Consider the following 13,456-nt stretch of genomic DNA (forward strand, 5'->3'; position numbering starts at 1 on the left):
GCTGGAACGGGTACTCCCAAGGTCTTCCCATGGGTCACCACCATGTGCAGGTGCAGGCACTGGGGGTGACATGGGGAGGCACTCACGTCATGATCTCCTGGATGTTGAGGTCAGTACTCCAGTTCTTCTCAATGCCTGGCACATGACCCATGCCAACGACACCCACAACCACAGATGGGACACACTTCCTGGGTTCAGCTGTCAGAGGAGGGCAAAAATCAGTGGCAGGCACTGGAACCAGTATTTCTGGGGTTCCCACCCTGACCTGTCCATCACCATCAGAGGCGCGGGGAAGCTCAAGGCGCCGTGCGGCCTGCCGCAGCATATAGGTCAGGTAGACGTCGCGCTCGGAGACAATGGTTCGATGCAAGTCAGGGAACTCTCCAATCATCTCTGCCATCATCTGCTCCAACAGGTCCTTCTGCTTGCAGCGCTCCACATCGTCTTTGCTGAGGGCAGAGGTGTGAAGAGAGGGGTGTGAACAGAGACTTGGGGCAGATCGTAGGGATGGAGACATGGGAAAGGACCACAGCCCCGTGTTCAGAGTTTATGGAGGGAGGATAACGAGAAGCATGTGAGGAGCCTGGGTCAGAAAATCCAGCAGGTGTAGGTGCGGAGTGTGACATGGACAGGCTGGGGAGGCTGTCCTACCTGATTGGGTCAGACAGGAAGCACAGGCCCCAGGCCAGCTTGACTTTCTGCCAGAAGGAGAGTGCAGCAATGGCCCTCTTAAAGGTGACTGGGATTGGTCGGTCACCCAGGTGGAATTTGCAGAATGGTACCTTGCTGGCCTAAGAAAGGAAGAGGCTGGGCATTAGAACTTGTGATGCCATGGGTAGATGCTACCAGCCCCTACCAATGTGTCCACAAATCCCCTCAGCCATGCCTCGCACCCACCTCCTTGAAGGCCTCCCTGAACTCGCCACCAGGGGCCATGCCCAGCTGCTCAGTGATGTGAGCAGACACCTTCAGCAGCAACATCTGCATGAGTCCAGACATGAGCCCATTCTGCAGGAAGAGGAACCATGTCAGCTACATTGCACAGAGCGAGCAAGACAAAGCAGTGTGCGGACAGCAGGGTACCCTTGAGCCAGGCCTCAGCCACGGCTGCTCTCAGGCCCCTTCAGTGGCAAGGGGCAGGGCATACTGGTACATGAAGAGGGTCGCAACAGCAGGCCATCTGGCCTCAAGAATCATTCAAATGTGTTTCCTCAGAAAACCAGTTTTCCTTATAGGATGTCAAAGAAGTTGAAAGGGGGCCACCTGCCTGGGCAGCTGAGGCTGATGCTGATGCTGAACAGACAGACTGGAGTCCAGCACCTAACAGCGAGCTTTCGTACTCACCACATCCATCTGTAGAGAGCAACATGGATGCCTAACATCTACAGTGGCCACAGCACTGGTTGCCTCTGGTATAGCCAGGCTGGACGGACCCTGAGGTGTGGGTCAGTGTGCTGAAAACTCACCTGGCATGGCTGATACTGCTTAGGAAGAATCACCCCATAAGCTGCTGGGTAGACGGTCTACTCTGTACCTTCCCAGGAAGGTCTGGCTCTTGAATCATTCAAGTGCCCTTTGAGATCAGGTGACAATTTACTCAATAGAAATGTCCTTCCTTACCTGACTTGGAGGGACAGATTGCAAAGTCTAGGCTAACCATGAGATGTATGTGGGGCAGAGGGCTTGTTTCTTTTTTAATATTGTCTGTTTTTTAAAATGTAGCACTGGGGCTAGAGAGTTGGCTCAGAGGTTAAGAGCACAGACTGCTCTTCCAGAGGTCATGAGTTCAATTCCCAGCAACCACATGGTGGCTCACAACCATCTATAATGAAATCTGGTGCCCTCTTCTAGCCTGCAGGTGTACAAGCAGGCAGAACACTGTATACATAATAAATAAATAAATCTTAAAAAAAAAAAAAGGAAAAGAAAAAGTATTTAAAAAAAATAAAATGTAGCACTGGTTAGTCTGGCACGTGCTTAGAAGACCAGATTACCCTTGAACTCAGAGATCCAGCTGTCACTGCTTCCCAAGTACTGAGATAAAAGGTGTGTGCTACCAGGCTCAGCTCATGGGGTCGTGAGTCAGGCAGTCCCAACTGACTCCTGTAGGAACTAGAGCCGATGAGGTCAGCTGTGTCCACATGTCCAACCCACAATGAGAACCGGACACCAGTGGATGTTATCACACACTGTTGCTGGGAAGACACAGTGCCACTGGAGACTCCTTGAGGGGATGAGGGGCAGCAGGTGCCAGCCTCTTCCCTTTGCTGACCCTTATCTTGCCTCACAGATGGGCTCAGCAGTGAGCACATGGCTTGGCCAGTTGGCTCTTTTTCCAGTAGAGTATGGATGGACCCTCTGTTTCAAGGAGGGTGTACATGGGGGTCCCTGATGGAATGGTGACTTCCTTTTACTGGGTATCCAGTAAATGGTTTATTGTGGCATCCCTCATCTGGGAGATTCCAGGGTGCAAGTGCCTAGCATGTCTGGGGACACTCACATGAGACTTTAGCACTTGTTTCCTTCAAAAGAGGAAGTGAGCGCAGCTGAGGCAAGACACGCCTGCCGGCCTCTGAACACTAGACCTCAGTGATGTGTTACGACACGCAAGTTCGCCTAGCCCAGGAGGGCTGTAGCAATGTGGAAGACAGGACTGATACAGCAATGTGGTGGCCCAGACAATGCTCACACCCACCACTTCAGCTTAGCAGAACAGAGGTTTCAGCTCTGCCCTGGTCCTGTCTGGTAGCAGGACCTCCACCTCCTCTTTCAGCCTCTATCCTCTCTCAGGTGAGGGAGTAGGCTAGCAACCAGGGTGCTACGGCACTGACCAGAAGACTGCCCCAGTGAGGAGCCTGTCATCAGCTCAGGTCCTCACAGCCCACTGCCCGTCATCTGCGTACCTGCCTGACAGCCTGCTGCAGCTTCTCCAGGCTGACCTCCTTGGCCTCTCTCAGCAGCGTTCGCTCATCCATCTTCAGCATGGACACACGGTACTGACAGAGTTCCACGACGACCACGTCAGGCTGCACCTCCCGGATAGTCTGTAAAGCAAGCACCACACTCCAACTGACCCCTCCTACTGCTCTCCATACAGCTGCTCCACACTGGGCAGGGAGCCCACATCAGGGGGCAGCCAGTGCTAACAGCCTGTGTAGCTTCAGCAACAAATTCTAGAGAAAAGCAACTAAAGAAAGCTGTGTGATGCTTTACTTGCTAAAATGAAGAAAAAGCAGGAGGCTCCGAGGTGTGGAGCAGGAAGCACCACTTATCATCCCCAGGGGACTCCAGAGTTAGAAATCCCTGCTGAACAGGGCTGCCCTGGCCCGTGTCCCTGGAGGTCAGACTGGCAGAAGCATAGCAGTAAAAGGGCACAGTGCTTGGGCTGGAGAGGTGGCTCAGCAGTAAGGAGCACTGGCTGCTCTTCCAGAGGTCCTGAGTTCAATTCCCAGCAACCACATGGTAGCTCTAAACCATCTGTAATGAGATCTGGTGACCTCTTCTGGCCTGCAGACATACATGCAGGCAGAACACTGTGTATATAATAAATACATCTTCAAATAAAAAGGGGAGGGGGCACAGTGTTTACCTTCACCACATCCCTCTTGCTATCATCACTGAAGTGAGCAGTGCCCACCACATACACTCTGCTCCCATCCTCCGCCACTAGCTGGGTCACAGTACGTGGAAGGTTGGGACGTTCACGCCGTCTTTTCAGTTTCATTTCCAGGAGCAAGTTGAAGGCATCCACGTCAGCTGCAACACAGCCAAAGCCAAGCCACTGACGCCAGAGTGTGAGGGGGCTGACACCACAGTCGGAGGGGGACTGACGCCAGAGTGTGAGGGGGCTGATGCCAGAGTCTGAGGGGGCTGATGCCAGAGTCTAAAGGGGCCTGATGACTCGGAGTGAAGAGGGCTGATGCCAGGGCATTGTGCCTATACATCAGCGATAGGCCCTTTCCAGTGAGGTGAGAAATGTGTCTCAGTGGACTCAATCTTTGGCGGGCAGTGCATTCCACACAACCAGGTTACACAGATGACAGGACAAGCCACCTGATCACATCTGTGAACGGAGTACTATCTGAGCAGGAGCTTTCTCAGCACCCTCAACTAGACCCAAACTGTCATAGCAAAGTGCTGAGGGTAGGGACTGGGGGGGGACTAGTGCCCCTGGAAGTGTCTCAGTCAGGTATATGGCCAGACTTGGGCTCACACAGAGGCTCTGTGCAGATGTAAGTTGTACTGAGGGGTTCCTGCTGCCTTTATTCCTTCCCCACAGTTGGGCAGGCCATTGCTGGTCCCACCCCCTCCCTGGGGCTCAGCACTGTGGCTATACCAAGTCCTGAAGGGAAACATACAGATGTTCTGAGGGTCTCCAGAAAGCACCTTGGGCACTGCTTCTGAGGCCCCTGACGTTACCACGGGCTCCATGTCAGCCTGCAGAGGGAGAGTTCAGGTAAGTGTCCAAACACTTGGGCCTCACCCCACAGGTCAGGCACACTCCACACCTGTTGTACCTCCTTAACAAGCTCAAGAGGGCCATTTGCCTCAGGACTTTCCCATGGAGGTACTTCTTGCTGGACTATAAAAAAATCCTAGTTATTAAGTATATGCAGAGAAGCAGTTAAAGGGACCCAAGGGACCCACACTGGGACCCTCATCCTCCTGTGTGAAGTAGCAGATGTTACTGGGTTGGGACAAAGGTCATTTAGGAAGATGTTCTATCAGCCCTGGTTTCCCTTACCTCTTGAGCTGGTTTCTCCTCTCCCTCCATGGCTGGATAGCGGCTTCCTGATTGGTGAAGGATGCCTGAGAAGACAGACACAGTCCTTACCTGGGGTCACAGGACCAGGATCAGGGATTACTGTGAGTCTTGAATGACCCTCAGGACAGGACATCAGCGTTCCTGTCCCAGTATCATTGGCTGCCTCCTGGTATGTATGTGCTATTTGAGGTTCAGGGTCCTTTTAAGGGATCTGCCTGACTAGTAAGAGCCCAGCAGTATCCTTGAGCAACATACAGATGTCTATGTGTAGAAGAAGTCTCTGGCACACAGGGGCTTCGGCCCACAACAGGTGCAAACATAGTGAAGCTAACGTGCATCTCTCTGAGGAGTTGTACTAACATGGTGCTATGGCTGCTATCCCCATGGTAAGAAGCCACTTCAAGGAAGTTCTCCATTCTTTTTATAACGATGGCCACAACCATTTGGCTACCAGCCAGATGGAAGGAGGCTAAGCAAGACAAAAGTTAGCATCGTGAGGAGCAGAGGTAGTTTTTCTAGTTTAAAAGAAAAAGAAGCCTAACATGGAAGAAACTAGTAGAAACTTGACAAGGGGTGGTACCCTGGTAACCAGTCCATGGCATTGTGGATCTTTACTGTGTCACTGGGAGCCCCAGGGTTTGGGGCCAAGAGTACCAAATGGTGCAGAGGGAAGAGTACTACACTGACCTAAGAGGGTAAAGGTAGCTTCAGACTACGTACAGCAAGGTACAGACTTCATGTATCTACCAATGATGAGACACTGCCTACCCGGCAGCCATATACACATGCACAAGGGACAGATTACCCTGGAGCTGGAGTCACAGGTAGTCTCGAGGCATCAGATTTAAGTGTTAGAGACTGAACTTAGGTCCTCTGCAAGGGCAGTACCGTCATCTCTCCAGCTTCCCCAAACTATATGGTCTTAGCTAAAACGTGTCCAGGCATTTCAGTTCCACGCTAGTGGGTTTCATGAATTATAGAAGCTATTTCCTCAAGCAAAATAAAATCATCAATCATAATGTACAAGTTACTTATAAACAATGTTATATTTGTTTTTTATATGTTGCTATAACAAAGGGGTGTGTGTGTGTACGCGTGAGCACACATGTGCCCCAAATGTGTAATTATCACACAGCCCATAGGAGCTGAGCAGTCAGGACAGGAACACTCAGCAGATACAATGGTCCTAGCTGAAGAAATCTCTTTAAAAATGACAAGTTTGCTGGAAAAATCTGACCCCTGGGCATAGTAATTTTTTTAAAAATTATATTACCAAACATGTATATTTATGTGTCTGCATGTAGTCTGTGCCCACAGGGGAGAGCTACCCTGAAGCCAGAGTTGCTGGTGGTTGTACACCAGCAGAGATCAAACATCAGTTCTTCTAAAGGCTGTACATGTGGGCAATGGTGGCGCATGCCTTTGATCCTCGTACTCAGGAGGCAGAGGCAGGTGGATCTCTGAGTTTGAGGCCAGCCTGGTCTACAGAGTGAGTTCCAGGACAGCCAGGGCTACACAGAGAAACCCTGTCTCAAAAAACAAAAAACAAACAAAAAGGCAGGAGGTATAAACCCTCTAGGTTTTATGATGTTAAGGATGCTTCTGTTTTGATGTGTACTGCAGGACATGTGTTCTGGAAAGAGCTGCGTCAGGATTGGGGTGTAGTAAGATGACAGTGGTACCCCACACGCCCTGAGGATGTTCTGGGTTCACTTAACCTACCACTTCTGTCTGCACACTTCTTACAATTTCCAGGCTCCTGTCTTTTCTGGTCCTAATGTATGAATGTGATGTAGGGGTCTCTCTGGGTATAATTAAACCTCTAATGCTGTGTCCAATATGAAAATGGGGGCAAACCCTAAGCACTATGAGTCTTCTACAAGAGAAACTGTGGCAGGGCCAGTAAGGGTTCTAAGGTAGAGGGCAGCAGAGACCCTGAGATAGCCTCTGAAACCTTATGTTCCTGGCCTACGGCTGGCTGTTACAGAGGCAAGCAGAGCTCACCATACTGCTCTGCCCTGGGTGGGGTGGGGACTCCCTAGTCTGGAACCTGTCCTAAAACATAGCCTAGACATTTTATATAAAGGTCAGCACATCTGGAACTCCCATGGCTGGCTCAGAGCCTGCGCACAGCCAAGTCGACAGTAAACACCCTGGCATCTGTGCATGGAGCTTCACCCTTCACCTTTCATTTACAGAATTAAGTGCTTCAAAGAAACAGGAACAAGGAAGTGTGTGGGGAGGGCTCTGAAGAACCTGCCTTCCAAGACAGCGTAGGGACTATCCCTTCCACTCCATGGAACCCCATTCAGTGGCAGGGAGGGTAACTCAAACAGTGACTAACAGTGAAAAACGAGAGGATCACCCTTGGTCTGGCTAAACACATGGAAGCAAACCAGTATTACTCACGGCAGCACCAGGCTGCCAAAGCATGAGATGAAAACTTAAAACATCCTGTATAAGTAGGCGGGCCAACCAGCGGCTGCAGCATAGCCAGCAAATGAGAAAGAACCACGTCGACTCTGCCTGCCCTGCCCTTTAAGAGGTGGGGCTGCAGCAGGTTTGCAGTTGGCTTGGTAGATCTACCTTCTAAAGCTTGTCCAGGGTGCCTCTGTGCCTTTGAGGGGTATGTAGGCCACTAAAGCTAGAACACTGGCTACACCTAGCCTTGGAGACTCCCTGGCTGGTCCACAGCAGGACTGGTCTCACTTCTGGTTGTGCAGTAGGTAGGAGTCCACAGGCTGGTCAAGAGACAAGTCCTGAGCCCTTGGATCATCAGACACACTGTCAGACACAGCACCCAGCTCTGGGATACAGCCTCTCATCTAGAACAGGGCCAGCTGGGAGGGGAGGTCATGCAAGAAGGCTAACTGACAGCCTCTCTCCACCTTTCAAGCCAGAAGTCTGTCATTCTGGGTACCTGGCACTATCGAATCTACAAATTGTCTGATCCTTTGGTTTCCTGCCTGTCAGATGTAATTTTATTAGGTTACCAATACCTTCTCACCCTGATCGTTATTGCTGGCTGAGCAACTGAGAGAGTCCTCCACTTCCATACTCACCCAAGCATCCAGTCACTGCACCTCCACAACATTTGCCATGTATCATTCTCAGACATATCCAAGCCATAGGAAGTGTCTTCCTACTGTACAACCTCCCCAGGGAACAAATCTCTTCGTAAATCCCCAGTCGTTAGCAGACAGTTTCCAGACCCGTTCCTGGCCAAGACCACACTGTACACTTTCATAGCATTAAGACAGAGCTGGGATTTCTGTCAAAAAGGCCTCAACCAGCATTCTCTAATGAGCAGGACTGTAGGGATACTTTTCCAGGCCTGCTACCAACCAGGCACGATGCTTCCACATGTTAAACAACATTACTTTTAGCATCTGCTAAATTTCTAGGGGAACTAGCCTTAGACCTCCGAAAATTCCCAGCAGTCTGTGGTTTTAAGAGAGAAAATGTTGGCTCAAAGAGCAGAAAAGGCCCATTCATGTCAGGGCCCACAGGAGGTGGCATACTAGGTCAAAGTAACCAGAGAGGTTCAGCATTGGATCCAGAGCCATGTTTGTCAAGCGCCCCACCTGCCCAGCCCCACAACCGTCTCTCTTCTGGGTCCTATTCATACTAAATGTGTCTTACCCAAATTCAGATACTGAAAACATAAGGCTCAAAATAATAACATCAACATGCAGGGGTTTTAAGAGACGACTGAACTCAGGTGAGGCCATAAGGCAGGGCCCATGATGGGATTGGTGTCCTTGTAAGAGACACTAAGCAGCTATGGGGACACAATGAGAAAGGGCGACAAGATAGGCAGAGCCTTCACCAACAACCCAAAAGACTAGCATTCGATCTAGGACTCCCAACCTCTAAGAGGAACAGACGTTTAAGTTTCTCAATCTACAAAATCCTGTTACCACCCTGATCTGACACACCCATCATGCTTTTCAATCTCTAAAAAAAAAAAAAAAAACAAACAAAACTGTTTCTCAGATAGCAGCTTGCTTCCTACCACTGGTCAAAAGCTGACCGCGACCAACTGGAAAAACTAGACAAGCCTTCGTTGCCTACTCGGAAAACCAAGACAGAAAGAAATGACAGGGTGTGCAAAAGTCCTGGCCTCCTCTTCTCCGTTTCTGGAAGCCTGGACACTGCAGGACCCGGGAAAACCTGCTCCAGCAGGACATATTTTACCTAAGTGTGGCAGAGCTGTCGGCCGGAAGAGGAAACAAACCCGGAGATGAAGAAGCCTTGCCAGCCCTCCCGGGACCTGGTTTCTGTCAACCTGGAGATGCCCTGTAGGAGCCTGCAGGCTCCTGGCTACCAGTCCACTCTGCCAGAGCCCCGCTGGCATCCTGCCCACAGTATCACGGCCACCGCAAGATGAGTCTTCCTAGGGAGGCAAGGGACGGAGGCCCAGGGACAGCTGCGTCTCCCAGGACCCGCGGACCTACAGCCCCTCCGCTTGGGGAGCACGACAGCTTGGAGACTGTCCCACTTCTAAAGAAGCTCTTGACGTCCTAAAGCCAGCGGAGCGCTTCTGAGCGTCCGGGTTCTCTCTGGGACTCCCGAGCCCAAGAAAATCTACACCGTCCTGGGTCAGCCCGATCCGGTGGGATACGTGGCCCTGGTCCTTCGCACTCCCCACCTGCAGCCCGTGCCCTCCCGCACGCGCCGTCGAGGCGCGAGGAGCCCTCGCCCGCCCGCCCACCCGGTCAGGCCACGGCGTACCGAGCGAGGCGGCGGCGCTCCTCAGCCGGCCTCCATGCGCACGTCGCCGGGCTGACGGGGTGGGCCGGGGCGGGGCGGGGCGGCCGGACGGGCCGGACAGGCCGAGGGTGCGGGCCGCGCAGCATGCCGGGAAACACCTCCCAGGGCTGCGCGCGCGAGGCCCCGCCCCCGCCGGGGTCTAAGCGCAGGGCCCCGCCTACCGGCCCGACGCCCCCAGGTCCTAGAGAGCAACCCAGAGCACGCTGCGGGGTGCTGGCCCCACAGCAGAGTCTGTGCGAGGGGACTGCGTTCTTTAAGTGTCCGCACGATGGCCTGGCGTCTAGGGAGCCGTCAGTGCACTGGACTGGGACAGAAACTAGGGATCGTATGAGGCGCCCTTCTGGTTTCCTTGGAGAGTCGCATGCCAAGTGGAGAGGCTCAAGGGCAGGGCTTAGGAGCAAAAGCTGGCCTTGTCAGCCCCAAGCCATCAGGACCTCACTATGTGTTCAGCTGCATGTGACTGAGAGCCCGGAGACTGCGGGGGAGGGGGGTCCTCTGGGTGGGCGGGTCCCCAGTGACAGCCTCGCGAGTGCCCAGTATCTTATCCCAGGCCTCAAACTCACCAGTCTCCTAGGGCACCTTAAAGAGCAGGGCAGGGAGTGAGGCCAGTTGGCCCCCTCAGGCTGCAGAGGGCTGCAGGTCCTCCTGCTCAAGGTTGGTGAGTGGACGAGAGGAGCCAGGTGAGCCCATAGTGGACATGTCTCCATTTGAGTACCCCAAGATAGGCTACTGTGGGAGCCAGACAGTAACTACCCAAGGCAGGCCCTGGCACAGACCCTCCAAAGGGGAAGTAAGCTCTGCCTAGTTCCCAGCTGCCCCATCCAGCCCTTTCAGATTCCAAAAGAAGAGGTTGCAACTCTGGCCCTGAGTTTTGGAGATCGTGGCTTTGACACTGTTCCTCTGAATGGCCCTCCTGGAACTTGGCCACTGTGAGGAAGAGAATTCTTCATGCACCAGGCAGGATTCCCACCAGCAGTCTGTTACACAAGAGGCCCGCATGGAGATTGCTGGCAGGTATTTGCTGCCAGCATCTTCTTACAGCTCCCTGGTTCCCCTAAAAAGCCTGGGCTCAAAGTGACCTCCACCTTCCTTGCTCCTTTAGTGGAGCACATGTTCGTTCTGGAGGTCTTGGATTCACCCCTGTTGTTCACTATTTTTATGTCTGTGTTCTGTGGCCAACTCTCCTCTTCTGGCCTCCTCAGCCACATTTATGCAGCTTAACAGAAGACAGGGGTGGGTTTAGAGCTGAGACTGCCAGGCCCATTCTTTGTGTTTACAAAGCACAGTGAGGCTCCTCTTAGGACCTGTGCTGTTCAGTTGAAAACCTCAGTGATAGGCTAGTATCAGGAAGGGGCCTGGATTCTAGTTCGGGTTGGCTGGCCATGTTCTTCCCGAGTCTGTCCTTTTCCCATGGGCAGACCATGGTGCCACCTCTCCTGTTTGCCTGTCCTAGAGTAGTGGCTCTCAATCTTTTCAATGTTGCGGCCCTTTAATACAGTTCCTCATGCTGTGGTGACCCCTGGCCATAAAATTATTTCATTGCTACTTCATAACTGCAATTTTGTTACTATTAATGAATCGTATATGAATCTGATATGAGATATCCCATAGGTCGAGGACTGCTGGCCCCGGAAAGGCAGGAAGGCGACAGAGGATGGGATGACATTTTAAGTAGATGCTGACCCTGAAGTGCCAGAATTCTATTTTGGCTAACTGGCTGCTGGGGAGGCAGATGAGGAAAACCAGAGCTGCCCCCTAACCTGCTGGCGTCTACGGGAGCCAGATATAGGAAATGGTGTCTGGAGGGTATGTCCAGCCACTATGCCAGGGAAACCACGGCAGGTCTTAGCTGGGAGAGACCAGGTCTCCCTTATGTCTTAGGCTTTGCTTCAGAGTAAAGCATGCCAGCTTGAGCTCTGCTTTCTAACAGCTGTTCCCAGGCCTGCTTTGTTTGAGCAGGTTCTGTTGTGCCACAGGATGAGTGGGTGTGTTATAGAGTTGACCAAATGGAAGGCACTTTTGTTCAGCAGAGCGGCTACTGGAGGTGCTTTTTATGGCGAGCCATGCAGGGAGCCAATGCAGGTGAGGCTTGCAGGGAAAGGGTTCAACATGGCCAGAGGAGTCCAGAGTCCTCAGAAAGAGAAAGGAGCTATCTGAAGCCATTGGGAATAAGCAGAGGGGAAGGAAGGTCTCCCTAGGTTCTTAGTCAGGGGGTAAGGAGAGGCCAGGTTTGAGAACAGCATAGACCATCCTAAAGGTCCCACAGAGGTAGAGCTGGGGTAGAGGTCAGAAAGAGAGCCCCAGGTTAGCAAGGGGCTTAGCCTTGTTTCTTCAGGTCCCTGGCCGTCTGCTTCCAGGAAGGTGAATAGCTCATGGAAAAGTGGAGCCAGAGGACACTTCCAAGGAGTAAGATGACAGTATGCCCAGTACCCACTGAAGTGTTGCCTGCTTCTTGAGGACACTAACTTGAACCCCTTCCCCAGAAGCGGCACCTTGCAAGTCAACTCCACACGGAAATATATATAGCGTTGTTCACCCACCCAAGGGCCCAAGCGCCCAAGCTCTCCCACACAGGACTCTTCTGAGAGGTCCCTCTAGGCTTTATCCAAGGACAGAGGTGAGAAGTGGTTGCTTTATTGGCTTCACGTCTCCCAAAGAGCCAGCCCCCTGGATCCAGTGCGCCCAGCCTTTCCCATGTCTACTTCGGCTCTGTATAAGCTCCGGGGCAGCACACGCACGCACTCACGCAGTCACTGTCTGGATAGTCTATGGTCAGTGGCACTTGGGAAACAGGACCTATGAAGAAAGTATAGCAGCTGGCCTTGGTATCAGGCAGACCAGGGGTTCCCTAGGGTCTGAGTGTCTCCCCCTCTGAGCCAAACCCCAGGGTGTTCAGGCTGAGCTCAAACGGTGGGGAGTGGGTACAACACATGCAAGGGCAGATTACGGACCACACGTAGGAAGCAGATGGGTATGTGAGCAGGGAGAGCCAAGGAGCAGGAAAGAGGCCAGCATCCTGAGGTTTCTGGGTTACTTTAGCAGCCATGCCTGCCCATCATCACGTAGGGGCCAATTTGTGGTTGTAGGCCGTCAGACCAGGGACTGTCCTCTCCAGGGAAGTGGGCAGCCTGGAGGCAGCCAGCTTTTCTCCCAGGGTTCCTTTGGGTCTCAGAAGTCCCTTCCTAGAATGTGTGGGAATGTTGATTGAATGCAGCCTGGAATGCCAAGGACAGTGTCCAGCATCATTTTAGGGTGTAGTTTCTGGGGACAACATGCATTTTCTGTATTGTATTATTTGGGGTTTCGGTTTGACTTTGAGACGGTCTTACTATGTAGCCCTGGCTAGTCTGGAACTAGTTATGAAGACGAGGCTGGTCTCAAACTTGGATAGTTGTCTGACTCTGCATCCCGAGTGCTAGGATTAAATGCTGTGGTGTCCTATCTGGCTATTTGCTGTATTCTGATCCTCTGACCGGTGGCTCTGGACAGGTGTTCTTCTTCTAAGGCAAGCTGCTCTGTAGAGCTGGCAGGTGACAGACATTATGTACAGTGCCCATCTCTTCCCTTTCCCCACACTCTGTCTCATTTTCAACCTGCCCCAGTCACTCCAAGGCAGAAACTTGGGCACAGATGTGAGTCCAGCACCCATACTGGATGATTCTCTGTCTCTCATCTGCCTGACCCGTTCCTCCCCGTGGAAGCCCATAGGTTTGTTTCCCCTTACTCCATCTGCCAGGGCCTCACCCTGATGCTCCCCGTTGTGGCGCTGGGTGCTGTGGGGTATCTCTTCTATTATCTGTGAACAATAAATACCTTTCCTACAGCATGAATCTGAGCTGGAAGTGTAATTCAGGGAAGGAACACCGGCACATGCAAACTCCTTGAGACTTGCCCTCGTCATCCCCCAATGAAACCAAT

General features: G+C 52.3%; 1 protein-coding gene across 1 annotated transcript in view; it reads right to left on the bottom strand.

Moving 5' to 3' along the window:
* The window catches only part of Trabd (TraB domain containing), a 10,962-nt gene extending 1,397 nt beyond the window's left edge, over window positions 1–9,565 (bottom strand). The window contains exons 1-9 of the mRNA XM_028753691.1: window positions 9,500–9,565; window positions 4,745–4,809; window positions 4,359–4,437; window positions 3,590–3,756; window positions 2,904–3,044; window positions 898–1,008; window positions 652–791; window positions 277–449; window positions 87–198 (exon numbers count right to left, since the gene is read on the bottom strand). Coding sequence (XP_028609524.1) covers window positions 87–198; window positions 277–449; window positions 652–791; window positions 898–1,008; window positions 2,904–3,044; window positions 3,590–3,756; window positions 4,359–4,437; window positions 4,745–4,774 — 953 coding nt within the window. The 5' untranslated portion in view covers window positions 4,775–4,809; window positions 9,500–9,565. The remainder of the gene's footprint in view (window positions 1–86; window positions 199–276; window positions 450–651; window positions 792–897; window positions 1,009–2,903; window positions 3,045–3,589; window positions 3,757–4,358; window positions 4,438–4,744; window positions 4,810–9,499) is intronic.
* Window positions 9,566–13,456: the final 3,891 nt, after the last annotated feature.

This window comes from Grammomys surdaster, unplaced genomic scaffold (assembly GCF_004785775.1).
Source record: "Grammomys surdaster isolate TR1022 unplaced genomic scaffold, NIH_TR_1.0 125953, whole genome shotgun sequence".
Lineage (NCBI taxonomy): Eukaryota > Metazoa > Chordata > Mammalia > Rodentia > Muridae > Grammomys > Grammomys surdaster.